This window comes from Mobula hypostoma, chromosome 7, assembly GCF_963921235.1.
Source record: "Mobula hypostoma chromosome 7, sMobHyp1.1, whole genome shotgun sequence".
In the NCBI taxonomy this organism is placed as follows: domain Eukaryota; kingdom Metazoa; phylum Chordata; class Chondrichthyes; order Myliobatiformes; family Myliobatidae; genus Mobula; species Mobula hypostoma.
Window position 1 is genome coordinate 146,210,665 of NC_086103.1, and position 15,160 is coordinate 146,225,824.

General features: G+C 39.8%; 1 protein-coding gene across 5 annotated transcripts in view; it reads right to left on the reverse strand.

Moving 5' to 3' along the window:
* atp8a2 (ATPase phospholipid transporting 8A2) overlaps window positions 1-15,160 on the reverse strand; it is a 589,180-nt gene that overhangs the window by 495,941 nt on the left and 78,079 nt on the right. For 3 of the 5 annotated variants that reach the window (XM_063054225.1, XM_063054230.1, XM_063054228.1), the window contains exon 3: window positions 5,715-5,774. In XM_063054225.1, the coding sequence (XP_062910295.1) occupies window positions 5,715-5,774 (60 nt within the window). Of the gene's footprint in view, window positions 1-5,714; window positions 5,775-8,781; window positions 9,020-15,160 lie in introns of those variants that run through there. The other 2 variants (XM_063054229.1, XM_063054227.1) reach the window with 1 other exon arrangement.

Sequence of the window (15,160 nt, forward strand, 5' to 3'; positions counted from 1 at the left end):
TCCTGATCAGGTGCAAACTACCTCTTCTCTACAAGTCTTTCCGTCCTTGGAAGAGAGCACAATGATCTAAAAATCTGAAGCCCTCCCTCCTGCATCAAGTCCTTAGCTACGTGTTAAACTGTATGATCTTCCTATTTCTGGCCTCATTCACACACAGCAAGAGTAGCAATCATGAGATTGCAATCATGAGATCACAACCCTGAAGATCCTGTCCTTTAACTCAGCACCCAATTCCCCAAACTCACTTCGAAGAACCTTGTCACCCATCCTATCCATGTCAATGTACCGACATGAACTATGGCTTCTGGCTGCTCAACCTCCTACTCCACTTAAAAATGCTGTGGACTTGATCTGAGAGGTCCCAGACCCTGGTACCCGGGAGGCAACAATCCGTCCAGGGATTCGTGTTCTCATCCACAGAACCTCCTTTCTGTTTCTCTAACCTATGAATCCCCTATCTAAGAAACTGCTACTTTATAATTCTCTTTCAACTCCCTCAACCTTCTAAAGCTAGGAACCTTAACACGACTGATGTAGGCAGGATCACGTACACCATACCCCTTCCTGAAGTCAATGCTTTGCTGACATTGCGGGAAAGGTTGTTGACATGACAGTATGTTACTGAGTTCTCTACCTTCCCCGTTATTATTTGGGATATAGCTCACTACGATGGTATCGTTTGCAAACTTGCAGATGGAGTTAGAGCAGAATCTAACCATGCAGCCTTCAATGTACAGGAAGTAGGCTAGGGAGCTGAGGATGCAATCTTGTGGAGCACCAGTGTTTAGAATAATTATGGAGGTGGAGCTGCTGCCTACCCTTACTGATTGTGGTTTTCTGGTCAGGAAGTTGAGGACGTGTGTTTTTTTATTTACAGACACAGCATAGTGTGAGGGGTCCCTGAATTACCCCTATGAACTGTGCTCGTTTACTCCTATTAACTGTGCTTTTGAAAAGAGAGAGAGCGAGAGAGAGAGAGAGAGTTATTTAACATTGATAGCTTGTTTGTAAAAGAGAGAGAGAGAGAGAGAGACAAAGACTAACTGTGGGACTGTCACTTTAAGGCACAAGAAGGAACTGGTTAACTTTTGGATTCCTACTGAGTTTGGAGTTGGAGACAGCACCGAGCAGCTCGAAAGTTGCTATGGTGACCGAAGGCAGGTTGTTGATATTTTCTTCAAGGATTTTTGCCTGCTTGCATTTCTTACACAGACAAAGGAAGGAGGGATTATTTGAATGACAGTTTATGCTCAGCACGGGAAGATAAAATAGGAGGTCAGATGATACAGACCTCAGACACATGTTTGGACACTGAATGAGCATTGTTGTGCCCGCAGAAAAAGTGGGTTTTGGAGGATCGATCCGGTGGATCGATCCATCACCTTAACAGTGGAAAGAGGAAAAGGGTTGACTGGTGGGGAGTTGTCCATGTGTCCACCCTTGCCTGGGGGATAGCTCCACCACAGAAAACCTGTCCCTTTTGTTAAAGTCACAGTCGGTGACTTTTAAAGGATTTTGAAGGACAACGAGAAGATCGATGGCGTCAGCTCACCTGATGACTCAAATCTCTCCCTCTCTCTCTCCATCACTACTCAACTCAATACATCGAACTGAACTGAACTGAACTTTACTCATCATCGTAAGACTGTATCTTTTTACCCCTGGACTTAAAGAAGCTTGGTTTTCATACATATATTTCCAAACTTACTGATATACTTACTTTTATATATATAATCATTGCTAACCTGTTTGATTTATTTACATTTATATTACTGTATTGCATAGTTACTAATAAATATTATTAGTTTATAGCAATACTGGACTCCAAAGTGTTTTCCATCTCTGCTGGTTCTTTATTCCCGTCACGGGGTACGTGACAATAGCAACAGGTCTAGATACTCTAGATAGCATTTGCTGTAGGCCTGTTTTGGCAGTAGGTGAATTGCAGTGGGTTGAGGTTGTCTGGGTGTTAAAGTTGAATCTGAATAAAACTCAGGAGACCAGCTTCTTATCATCACCACAGTTTATTGCACACTCTCTTACAGGAGTTTGAGACCCAGTTGTCAAAGGGAAGGCACGTAAGCACTGCCACCTTCTGACAAGTGGACTGATTTAATCAGGTTACAGCCGTATATTTATACATAGTAAGCACCATACATTACTATTGCAAGATGTTATTTGAACTGGTACACTAACCAAGTCTGTGGGTGCAAAACTTAATTACTTAGATAAGAGAGTCCACTAAATCAAGGTTTTAATTACGGATGGATGTACTGCCCAGTCCTTATTAGTTATTCTCTTTGCAAGGCCCTGACTTAATTACAGACAGATGTTCATTCCTGTCCTTATTGGCTAGTCCTCCTTCCCCAATCAAACAAGGGTACAATGTATAATGTATAATGTTATCAACCTCCCAATGTCTCGCTGAAAGCCGAAAAGAACTGATAACACTAGACAACAAAGAATTTGCTTCCTGAATACTTTTGGGTGTATCTTATGGATTTTGGGCTGCTGATCATGAAAATCACTAATGACATTTCCCCATCACTTACTATTTTCTTGAAATTGCCTATAATTGTTATTTTGATTCATAATACAAGTTAATTAAAATGTTGCCCACAATATAAGCTGAAGAGTTTTCTATCTTGTCTGAGCATACCTGGGCACGCCTAGGCAGGGCAGATGCTGCATGCAGGACAGGTTTTAGAAAAACAGGACATGGAGTTTAGAGGAGGTAGACAAAGATGCCATGATGCACAAGCCAGGAATGGAACATGACACTGATATTGATACAGATTTTGAACCCATTATGTTGAGTGAGCCTGATGTGATAACTCAGTCTGAATTAAATGACCCGGTCAGAGACTTGGTTTTGTCAAAGGCAAAAGCAGAATTACTGGTTTCAAGACTGCAAGGATGGAATCTGCTGTCACCAGGCACAAAGATTTCTGAGAAGGATTTTGATATTTGAGACAGATGTTTCCCAGAACAACTGATGCCAAGATTGAGGAAAGCATTTTTACTGGTCCGTAAATTAAACAGGTCATCAATGACAGGCAATTTGAAGAGCTTCTAGTGAGACCACAGAAAATCCCCTGGAAGGCATTCATTGGATATTTTTTTGGCAACGACAGAGCACCAAACTATGTGCAGCTGGTTGACAACATGCTTCAAGCTTACAAAACCATGAGTGCAACATGTCACTAAAGAATCATTTTCTGCATTTTCATTTAGACACCTTTCCTGCAAATCCTGGCACTGTCAGTGACAAGCATGGTGAAAGGTTTCACCAGGACATTGGGGTCATGGAGAAACTGTATCAGGGCAACTGGAATCTATCAATGCTGGCTGATTATTGTTGGTCACTTAAGTGAGAAGCCTCAGACACTGAGTACAAATGAAAATCATCAACAAAACATTTTTGAACTATTGCAAAGCATCAGCACTGTAATGCAATTAACAGCATTATAGTCAATTAAAGTCTATTTCTTGTTTCTCCAAATTCCTACGTGATACAAGTAGTCTGAAATTATATTTGTGTTCAGCTTCAAGTGGTCTATCATAAATGAAAAAAAAATTCCGAGGAAGCAACACTTTTGAAAAAATTTGTTGTCCAGTGTAATGAACCTGTCCTATCTAACCGCTGAAGACAAGAGTTTACTTCAGTTCAAAAGTTCCTATTCAGTCCCAATTATTCTTTTAGCCGGAGGTTACATAGGTTCAAAATGATTTTTTATATATCCTCAATTCCTCATGGGAAGCTGGAGTTAATGTGTGGCATTACGAGCCTTTCAAAGCATTTCATGATGGTAGATTTCAGAGTCACTAGGTAGTGGTTATTAAGGAAACCTACTTTGTTTTCCATACTTTTAATAATATACACAATTATCTGCCCTTCCATCAACAATTGACATCTCATTATTTCAGCTATAAGCATCAAGATAAACTTCTACTATAGCATTGTGTTCTTAACTTCTTCAGTTTTTTCTTTCTACCTAAACTATTGTTTTACCTCAGCTCCTCTTCTTTCTCATCTACCCTTCCAACTTGGTTTAAATAAAAGTACAGTTTATATGATTGTCTATTTTTTATTTTATTGGAAAATATTTTAATTTTATTAAGTAAGATGGAACATAATTTAGATAAATAAGACTGAAACAGCCTTTCCTAAAAAAAAAATTGATCCTGTGAGAGTTCAGTAACTTTGTCAAAATGCAACAAAGCATATGGCTTTAGGTAGTTGAAATTACATTAAACAAAATGCTAGTTTCAAAAGATCAAGAAATGGTTTACAGAGCCGCATGTGGAGATCAACTACAAAACTCTCAGAAAATCCCCCCTTTTGATAGAATATTCCAGGGTGCTGCATTTTAAAGTGAATCACAAGCTTGCTGCAGTTAAAAAAATATTTTTGTATAAAATGTAATCTAGAATTTCCAGAAGACATCATTGGAGAAATAACTGCAATTCACTAAGTTCCTAAAATCTGAAAAGTTTACCTAAAGTAGACCAAAAACGTTTTGTACTTATAATGCCCAGTGCAGTACGCATTGCTTTAAAATGTTAACAAATCTGTCAATGAAAACTGCAGTAATTTGCTCATAGATCTTCTTTCTATTATTATTTATTCATGCCATAGTTCCTCAGCAAGCTTTTAAGATCAGAAAGCAACTTGTGAATCACCAAAATGCTAACGTGCAGTTCCAAATGCATTATCATTCTATCTTCATGTAAACCTACACTCAGTGGCCACTTGATTAGTTACAACTGTACACCTACTCATTAATGCAAATATCTAATCAGCCAATCATGTGCAGCAACTCTATACATAAAAGCAGAGAGAGACAGTCAACAGGTTCAGCGGTTGTTCACACCAAACATCAGAAAGGGGAAGAAATGTAATAAATTAGTTGCTGTCAAATGCGCAAAATAACAGTGGCTGGGAAAAACATACCGTACTTTTCCAGAAATCATTCCACATTTACAGTTATTGTAGCTATGAATAAGATCATTGCTTTGCAATTTTTGCATGAGGAAAAAAATAAATTTAGAAATTGATAGTAGTCCTTGAAAATAATATACAATGGTACAGACATGTTTCATCTAATTAGAGACTAATTATAAACTGAAATTAAGTCTACAAAATATAGGAAAGATCTTGTACAGTAATGTTGTAATTTTATTTTCTTAATCCTATAAATCAATGAACCAAATTAGCAACAGTAATTCATCTCTGTAATTACATCCATGGCAACAGCTTCATCAAAAGGACCGTCCCATTTCAGTGAATCACTGTCACTCCCTTACCCATTGCAAATTAATCAGGGAGACTGAGGTGGGGGGGATTAACAATAAACAAAGGCCTGCTGTACAATGGATGCTCCTGAACAGCTCTATATTTAACTAATTTATTCAATTAATTCAAAAATAAACAAACCACATTAATGTTGGCCACTTGCTGATGTCTAACTATGTGCATTTAGATACATATGCCAACATTAATAATGACTTGTAACTTGTTATAAATGTTATGACTTACTCACATTTCACTTGAATTTACTTAATTTTTGAAACAACGTTCTACCAAAAATGTCAAATGCTCTACAGAAAAAGTACACCACAATTACAGAAAATTAACAATTTGTCAATTGACTAAAGCCAGAGATGGAAAGGCAGAAGACTAATGTGCTAATCAATCACAGCTCAGAACTTACCAAGATGATTAGTACAATTCTTCCAACATCTTCTCCATTTATCTATGTAACCATTCGGCTCTATGAAAAAAAATCAACGTTAGAGGAAATGTTGAGGCTATCAATCAATATGTTTATACTTCAAAAATTTAAAGAGTATTTGTAGCCATATATAAACTATAGTAGAAAGAACATAAACACAAGAAATTCTGCAGATGCTGGAAATTCAGAGCAACACATAAAAAATGCTGGAGATCAGGTGGTTGGGCAGCATATATTATTCCTCTCCATAGATGCTGCCTGACCTGCTGAGTTCCTCCAGCATTTTGTATGTGTAACTCTGAATAGAAAGACCATATCCTTCCTATACACTCTCATTATACCAAACTTCATTGTTCATTCCAAGCCACCATCAAAAATAGCACTGACAATGCTTCTTGCTGACATGATTTTAAAATACTCTCAACAATGATTTAACAGCCTCTGTAGTGAGTACTTCAACTTTCCTAATACTTACTGCTGTCAAGTTTCTGTTAAAAAGGATACCTTGTGTGCATCTTCAAGATGAACAACCAATTCTCACAGACTGAAAACCCCCAGGAAACAATTCAATTAACTTTTAGTATATATGATTCAAGTGGAAGCTGAAATTTAAAAATATAAAAGTTTGGGGAATTTACACAAATTCGAAGCCTGATAGTTTAAGAAAAAGATAGTTTGCAATTACCTTGGTAAGCCATTCAAAACCTAAATTTAAACTTATGAACAAAATAATTTTAAAGCATTTTAAATGTGATTGGTTTGCAAAAAGCTTAAATTCAAATCAGTTCAAGTGATTTCAGATTGACTGTGTGGAGCACCATTTGTGAAGGTGCACTTGGCATTACTGTCAACCAGCTTGGCACTTCCAATTTTAACCATACTTGTGTAAGAAATTGTAAAGTTGATGTCAGTCGCACAGAATAATGACTGGTTCAAAATCCTGACCAATAAAACAAGCCATCTCATTCTCTGCTTCTGAAAACCTAACACCTTCACTCCTCTCTGTGCAAGAAAGATCAAATTCTACAAAAAGTGTACCCTAGAATCTTCTACTATCATGACCAACAGCTGACTCACATAAACAAGAGAAAATCTGTAGATGCTGCAAATCCACACAGCCTTGCACACATCACTTTTAAAAACTTAGCTGTGATATTTTAAAGTCACTTGGCAGCACTACTACATAATTCCCTTCAAAATGCAGTACTATATATGTGTCAGGATGACCTTTAACATTTCAAACCAATGACCATTCTTCATGAAGGAGGCTAGACAAACTATTGGTAGAAACGGTTGCATCGGAGGGAAATTGAAACTTAGTAGTTCAATCAAAATCTTGTGTAGTAATTTTGTTGACTCGGTCTGAAATCAATAAACCACATTAGGAGCAGTAACCCAAAATTTTATCAGTGGAAACTATTTCATAAAAAGAAATGGCCCATTCTTATCTCCTACCAGGCAGGAGGTACAGAAGTCTGAAGCCCCACACCATGGGCTCAAGAACAGCTAATACCCCATAGTTCTTAAGCCAATCACTAAAACCCTAATCACTACAGTTTAGCAAAACTATGACTATTTTGAAATAAAATAGACTTTTTTGTTCTGATTGTGCTTGTTCTTTTAAAAATTGTTTATAATTTATGTTTTTTATGAGAATGCGGTTTCTATGATGCTCTGTGTCAGCAATGTTACTTTAACTGTTTTTCATTGCACCTGTGCTTATGACAATAAACTTCACTTTGATTAAATTCCATCTGCCCCTGCTCTACCCGATTTTCTATCTGACTCATATTCTACTATAGCCTTACCAACGTTCTTCGCTATTCACAATGCCAACAACTGCAGATTTACTAATCATACATCCAGATCAAAGTCATTTACACAAGCAATGAGAGTCCCAGGACCAATCTCTGTGGTACTCCATAATTTACAGACTTTCAACTAGAAAAGCATCCTTTCACTACTCTCAGGTTGGAGAAGCAACACCTCATATTCTGTCTGGGTAACCTCCAACCAGATGGCATGAACATCAATTTCTCACATTTCCAGTAATTTTCCCCCTCCCCTTTCCTCTTCTTCCATTCCCCACTCTAGCTCCGCTCTCACCTCTCCTCTTCCCCTCACCTGCCCATCACCCCCCCCAGTGCCCCTCCTCCTTTCCTTTCGCCCATGGTCTTTTCTCCTCTCCTTCTTCTCCAGCCATTTAGCTTTTCCACCAATCACTTCCCCGCTTCTTACTTCCTCCATAGTCGCTTGGCTTCACCTATCACTTTCAAGAGAAAATGTGCAGATGCTGGAAATCCGAGCAACACACGTAAAATGCTGGAGGAACTCAGCAAGTCAGGCAGCATCTATGGAAAAGAGTACAGTCAAAGTTTTGGGTTGAAACCCTTCCAGTCAGAGAGCAGCAGGGATCACAGAAGGGAGCAGTGAGACAGGGCTTCACAGAACTCCCGTCGAAGGGAAGATTTAAACTTCTTCAGGGTAGGCATCCCTGGAAGAGACTTCGCAGTGTAGAAATCCAATTTTCAGCATCTGCAGAATCTCTTGTCTTTCTGATACTACCCTTTACTTCCTATCACACTGCCAGTTTTGGATTCAATTAGCAGCTCATGTGTTTCAACAATCTGGACTTGCCTACCATGTACAAACTTAATAAAGTCCACTTAGATGATGTCTATCATCTGCCTTTAATCTTTTCATTTGTTGCCACAAAATACTGAATCAAATTAGTGAGGCAGTATTTCCTCCACACAATGCCAAACTGTCTAATCATCCTGTCTTTCCAAAATGTTTATGTAAATTCCATATTAAAGGGAACCAAGACATAAATGAACACAAAATGTTATAACCTTTAACTCCACACTACCACCTACCATTTCACCTCCTTATGTATTGTGCTCAACTTTGTGCCATCAGCAAATTTAGCAAACATACTATCTGTCTTTCATTTACACAAACTGTAGGAAATTTACCAATCCATGTGACACACTGTTCATTAAATCCCTCCAACTGGAAAAAGATACATTTATGTCTACTTGATTACCTGAATCATGAGTTTTATTTTCCACAATAAGCTTTGATGCACCACCTCATCAAATGTCTCCTGGAAATCAAGTACAAGGGATTCACCGGTTTCCTCTTCGTCCACCACACAAGTTCCTTCTTCAAACAACTCAACTGGTTTCGTCAAACTGAATCTCCCTTTTGTAAAACCACATTAACTTTGTTCAATTACCTTGAACTTTTCCCAATTGCTTTGCTGCCATTTCTTTATTAATAGCTTCTTACATTTCCCAATGACAGATATTAAACTATATGGTCTGAAATTTCCTGCTATCTCTTCCCCTTATGAATAAAAAGGGAGGGACATATACTATTTCGGAATTTCATGGCACTTTCCAAGAATCTAGGGCATAAACAATGTACTAGTGGCTCTTTTTAAAACATGAGGATGAAATCCATCTGGACCCAGAGGCTTCAATCCACAAAATAACATTTGACTCAGCAGCACTACTAAGACAGTTATAAGTTTTGAAGTTCCTCCCTCCCATCCTATTTATAGCCCTTTCTGCGACACAAAATGAGTGTTTAATTTATTTGCAAACTGGTTTTCCCCTTTATTAATTCCTCAGACTCACTTTCAATAGACCCATTATTAACTTTGTTTATTCATTTTGCATATTTTACATGTATTTTATACATATTTCTAGTTAGTTATTTCTTGTACTGTTTCTCTTTTCTTAATTGTTTAATCATTCATTGCAAAATAATTTATCTAATATTCAAACCTGACATCCACTTTTACACAATGATGAGCTGTTTTCTTTAACAGAGTTTTCCGCTATCTTTAACAGGTTTCAGTTAACCACAGATGCTAAGTTCTCTCCCTAAGCTTTTTTTTGTTGTAAAGAATCCATTCTATGGGTCTGAGTAATACCTTTAAATGACTACTATTCCTTAATTAACTGATCCTTTAACCTTATCGCCAATTCACTTTAGCTCTATAAGCTAAATTAGTGTTGGAAAAAGAGGGTAAACATAATACAGCAAAACACTTTAGAGTGTTTAGTTCAGCAATTTACCATATATGGTTGCCATCTTGACTGTGCCGTTAAGATTAGCACCAAAGGAAAAGCTTATCTGGAAGAATTACAAACAGCAATGAGTGTTAGCCTGAGATACTAATATCAACTCCTGATGAAATTAGCATAATTGTCTATTAAGCATCATCTCATCCACCAGATGATTTGAACCTGAAGCAAAGCTTAGACAGAATAATAACTTAAACCAGGAGTTCCAATTTCAAGCAAAACCTTTATTTAGCTCCTCTGCTCTTTTGCTGAGGGAACACCACCAAATGTAGCAACATCATATAAAATTAAGAGGAAAGATTTATTCAATCTATAGAAATCTATGTGATGTATGATTTTAAGAATATAGTATATCACTGCACAGCTGCAGAGCATCTTTAGAGTAGAGGATGAAGAGTCAGAAGTTGTGAATTTCATTGGTCCCAACAATCTAGGATAATAAAAAAGGAATAAGATCTGGCAAATGGGTTTTAAGGCAGTAGGAAAGAGATTAAAAAGCAGAACTTCAGATGTACTAATCTCCAGACTAATCTTTGTGCCACATGGCAACAAACAGAGCAAGAGCAGAGATCAAATGGATGCGTGATGGGAGGGATGGTGTTTAGATTTCTGGACAGATTACAGCTCAACAGGACTAGTATATATACTTGCAGTGGAGTTTGCTGTTACTATTGTAAACAATCTTGGCAGGAGTCCAGGATCCCAAAAGGATATTCAGGAATGACCAGAAACAAAACAGTAGGAAGAAGTTGGGAAGCAGACAGTGAAATAAATAGGAATTTAGCACCAGGGCCTCAGGGAAAAAATAGGTGAGGGTAGCATAGAGTGGTAGGAAAAGCTCCAAGATAGAAAAACAGTCCTCTTAGGTGGCACCATCCAAAATTGGGTAAGGAAGGCCAGCATTGTCCAGGTTCTTTTGAAGGTTCCATAAACACCATCCTTTGAGCTTCAGCAGTGAAGTTTAAGGTGGTGCTGTGAGCCATGGTGATGCATTAATGACAACAAACAAATCTACTAACTATTCTATTAATCACATTTTTTCTAGACAATGATCATTAGTCTATAACTTCCTTTTCAGAGTTGTTCTTTTGGACCACCTGTAAAATCTGGCATTTTTGTGGTGTTCTGGAAGGATTCAGTGAAATGGAGTCTCGAAGAAGCAGTACAGTTGTAGTGGTGCTGTGGGCATGGGCCAAATTGAGGCGGCAGCAGAGCCCAGGCCCAAGAGTGAGGAGCGGGCCAGCATTTCACTAAATTCGGCGCCGGGCTAGATTGAAAAGGTTGGGTATGAGCCGAATTGATATGGCGGGACCTGGGCCTGAGAGTGAGGAAGGAGCTGATGTTTGGCCATAGCTGGAGTGGACTTGGAGCCAAATCGAAGCACCAGGGCCCGGCCCCAAGAACAAGGAATGAGCTGATGTTCGGCTGATTTAAATGCCAAGCCAGACTGAAAAGGTTGAGGTGTCGGGCCGGAGGCGAGGGACACACCGGTGTTTGGCTCACTGCTTTGCAAGGTTTACTCGTCTCTGCACTGAACTGAGGCTGTGGCCTGCAACTAATGGGCTCCTGAGCTGGCTGCAGCAGTGAACTGGCTTTGTAGCTGTGGACTCACTTTTGTGAACTTTAGTGCTGAGCCTTATTTGTTTATTTTATTGTTTGCATGATTCGTTCCTTGTTTTTTGCACATTTGGTGTTGAATAGTCTTTTTCAAGAGGTTCCTTTGGGTTTCTTTGTTCTTGTGGCTGCCTGTAAGTACACAAATTTCAAGGTTGTATGTAGTATACATGCATTGATAATGAATGTCCTTTGAACTTTGAGATTGCAGCAGATATGCCAGGGTGACTGATACCCAGAAATACTGGCTGGATTTCCCAAACGATGCTAAATAACCCAATGTTTTATAGGACAACACAGTGGCTTGCCTGTTAGAGCTGCTGCCTCAAAGTACCAGGGGCCCGTGTCCGTTCCTGACCTCGACTGCCATCTATGTGGAGTTTGTATATTCTTCCTGAGACCACATCAGTTTCCCCAGGGTGCTCCGCTTCCCTCCCACATCCTCAGGAAGAGCAGGCTGATTTAGTACATGGCCACTGTCATTTTCCCTCAGTGGTAAGTGAGGGGTGGAATCAGGGGGGGAGTTGGGGAGAATATGTAAAGAAAGTGATTAATGTAAGAGTACTGCAAAGTGTAGACTTTGTGGGGAAATAGCCTGATTCTATATCAATATAGAAATGATCATTAACACATTCCATTCTAAAATAAATTTTTAATCATATATTGCTGAAAGGAAAATTTATGCAACTGAATTTCTGATAAATTATTTTTTTATCTGCTATGTATCAAGAATTAGCTTATGCTGGTTAAATCCTCTGATTAACTCTAGCAGAAGCAATTAATATTATGACATCATCTGAGATCAAATTAATGTTCAGTTAATATTTCTTAGGCATGATTTGTCACAATACATTTTTTAAAATAAATTTTATTCATAGTTATTTACAAGAAAAAACTGTTCAATGCCTTTTCATTCTTTATATTGATAGTGATTGCTTTCTGTACTGCTTCATTGCATTCATACACATCAACAGCACTGCTGTTACTCGTGTGGCCCTCAGGAATGGTTTACTACTCCTACAATTGAGAGACCCATCATCTCCTATAGCAAATGAACTTTACACTGTGGTCCTTCCCCAGCGAGCCCTGCCAGTGGCTGCACCAACCTTCAGTGCATCCCTCAGCATGTACTCCTGAAGCCTGGACTGTGCTAGTCAGCAGCATCTCTGCTGAACATCGACGACGCCTCCATAGAGATTGTTAAGAGCGCCAAATTTCTTGGTGTTCACCTGGCGGAGAATCTCACCTGGTCCCTCAACACCAGCTCCATAGCAAAGAAAGCCCAGCAGCGTCTCTACTTTCTGCGAAGGCTGAGAAAAGTCTGTCTCCCACCCCCCATCCTCACCACATTCTACAGAGGTTGTATTGAGAGCATCCTGAGCAGCTGCATCATGGCCTGGTTCGGAAATTGTACCATCTCGGATCGCAGGACCCTGCAGTGGATAGTGAGGTCAGCTGAGAAGATCATCGGGCTCTCTCGTCCCGCCATCACAGACATTTACACCACACGCTGCATCCGCAAAGCAAACAGCATTATGAAGGACCCCACACACCCCTCATACAAACTCTTCTCCGTCCTGCCATCTGGAAAAAGGCACCGAAGCATTCGGGCTCTCACAACCAGACTACGTAACAGTTTCTTCCCCCAAGCCATCAGACTCCTCAATACCCAGAGCCTGGCTTGACACCAACCTACTGCCCTCTACTGTGCCCACTGTCTTGTTTATTATTTATTATTATTTATTGTAGTGCCTGCACTGTTTTGTGCACTATATGCAGTCTTGGATAGGTCTGTAGTCTAGTGTAGTTTTTGTGATTTTTTTCTTACGTAGTTCAGTGTAGTTTTTGTATTGTTTCATGTAGCACCATGGTCCTGGAAAACATTGTCTCATTTTTACTATGTTCTGTACCAGCAGTTATGGTTGAAATGACAATAAAAAGTGACTTGACTTGACGTGACAGCAGGCCAACAATTTCTGGGCAGACCAAAGGGCATCTTTCACCGAGTTGATGATCTGCCAGCAGCACTTGATGTTTGTCTCCGTGAGTGTCCCTGGGAACAGCCTGTAGATCAGAGAGTCCTGTGACACACAACTGCTCAGAATGAACCGTGACACAGAACCTTTCATCTTTCTCCACATGCTTTTTAATCAACCCACAGTCGGCAAAGAGGTGTGTTACCATCTCTCCCCCACTAAAGTCATCCCACAGGCAGCTCGCTGTGGCAAAGTAATGTTCGAGGTATGCAAGGAAGATCCGACTGGGAGGACTCCTCCCATTGCCAGCCAGGCAAGATCTTGATGCCCCTTGGTGAGGTCTGGCATTGAGGCATTCTGCCAGAAGGTCTGGACGGTCTGCTCAGGAAACCACCCCACTGTATCCATGAGTCTTTTTCCTGCAGTGTCTCCAAGCTGACCACTGCATGATGGACATGGTCAAAGGTGTTGGTCCAGCAGAATTTTTCACAAAGGACAGGTAGTGTGGCAACATCCAACTGACTGGGACGTTGCACAGCAATGGGGCTAAAACTATCCTTCACAACACTGGAAAGAGACAGAACCTTGGCACGTAGTGGTACTTGGTGTCCACGTAGTCAGGTTCCACGCACAGCCTGATGCAGCCACACATGAAGGTAGTTATCAGGGTGAGGGGAACATTGGGTATGCTTTTGCCTGTTGGCCAGGGGCGTGCATTTGACCTGTCTGACCCACTCCATCTTGGATCGCCAGATGAAACCTGAAGACAGCTCCGGAGATCCCCAAGCTGGAAGAGTTGGGGTACGGGCCACACCTGCGCCAAGTACAGCAACCCTGAGAGCACCTCATACCTTATGACCAGGTTCCTCTCAGTTATCAATAGGGAGTATCCTCCCCACAGTCCCAATTTCTGTTTTACTGCTCCGGCCAATTCTTGTTGCCTCAGACCCTCCAAACCAGATGCTCAACACCTTCATATGCTCAGATCTGATGATGAAGGGGACACTGGATCAGTTGAGCCAGTTGCCAAAGAGCATGGCCCATTCTTTGCAAGTTAAGCATGGGCCCTGAAGCCAACTCAAACTGGTCATAGATGCTGATCAATCTGCACACTGACTTTGGAATTGTGTAGACGATGGAGATGTTGTCTATGTTCAGGGAGGTTTTTACTTGGATTCCTCTACTACCCAGAGGTGTCACTCCTCTTATGCTCTCATCCTTCCTGATGGCCATACAGCACACAAACAAGACAGGGTACGTATGTTGGCGGATAGTTTTATGAATGTTGAAGAGAAATTTTAAACAAGCTTAAATATAATCTCTTCAATCACCTTTAACCCAGGAAGAGAATTCAAGAGCTAGATTGAGTAACCTTTAACAGGATACCTGTCAAAGGAAGGCAGTAATTGTTGTAACACATATAAACATGAGAAACTGTGAAAAAACTGAAGATTACATAATACGTAAATGAAATAAATAAATAGAGCATAATGAGCCTCAAAAATACAGTTACCAAGGCAATTATATTGATTGCTAATTTTGCCCACCGTGGCTCAACTCTAATATGAAGTCTCAGGAAAAAGTTTGTGAAATTAACCTTGAAAAACATTAATGGTGCTGTAACATCCGATGATTCAATGCAGGAAGTGGCTATTGACCTTAATGTGCAAATGCTGGCTCTCGGAAATTTTTCCTTTTAGTGTCTCACACATGAACATTTTACTTTTCATTTTATTTTTTT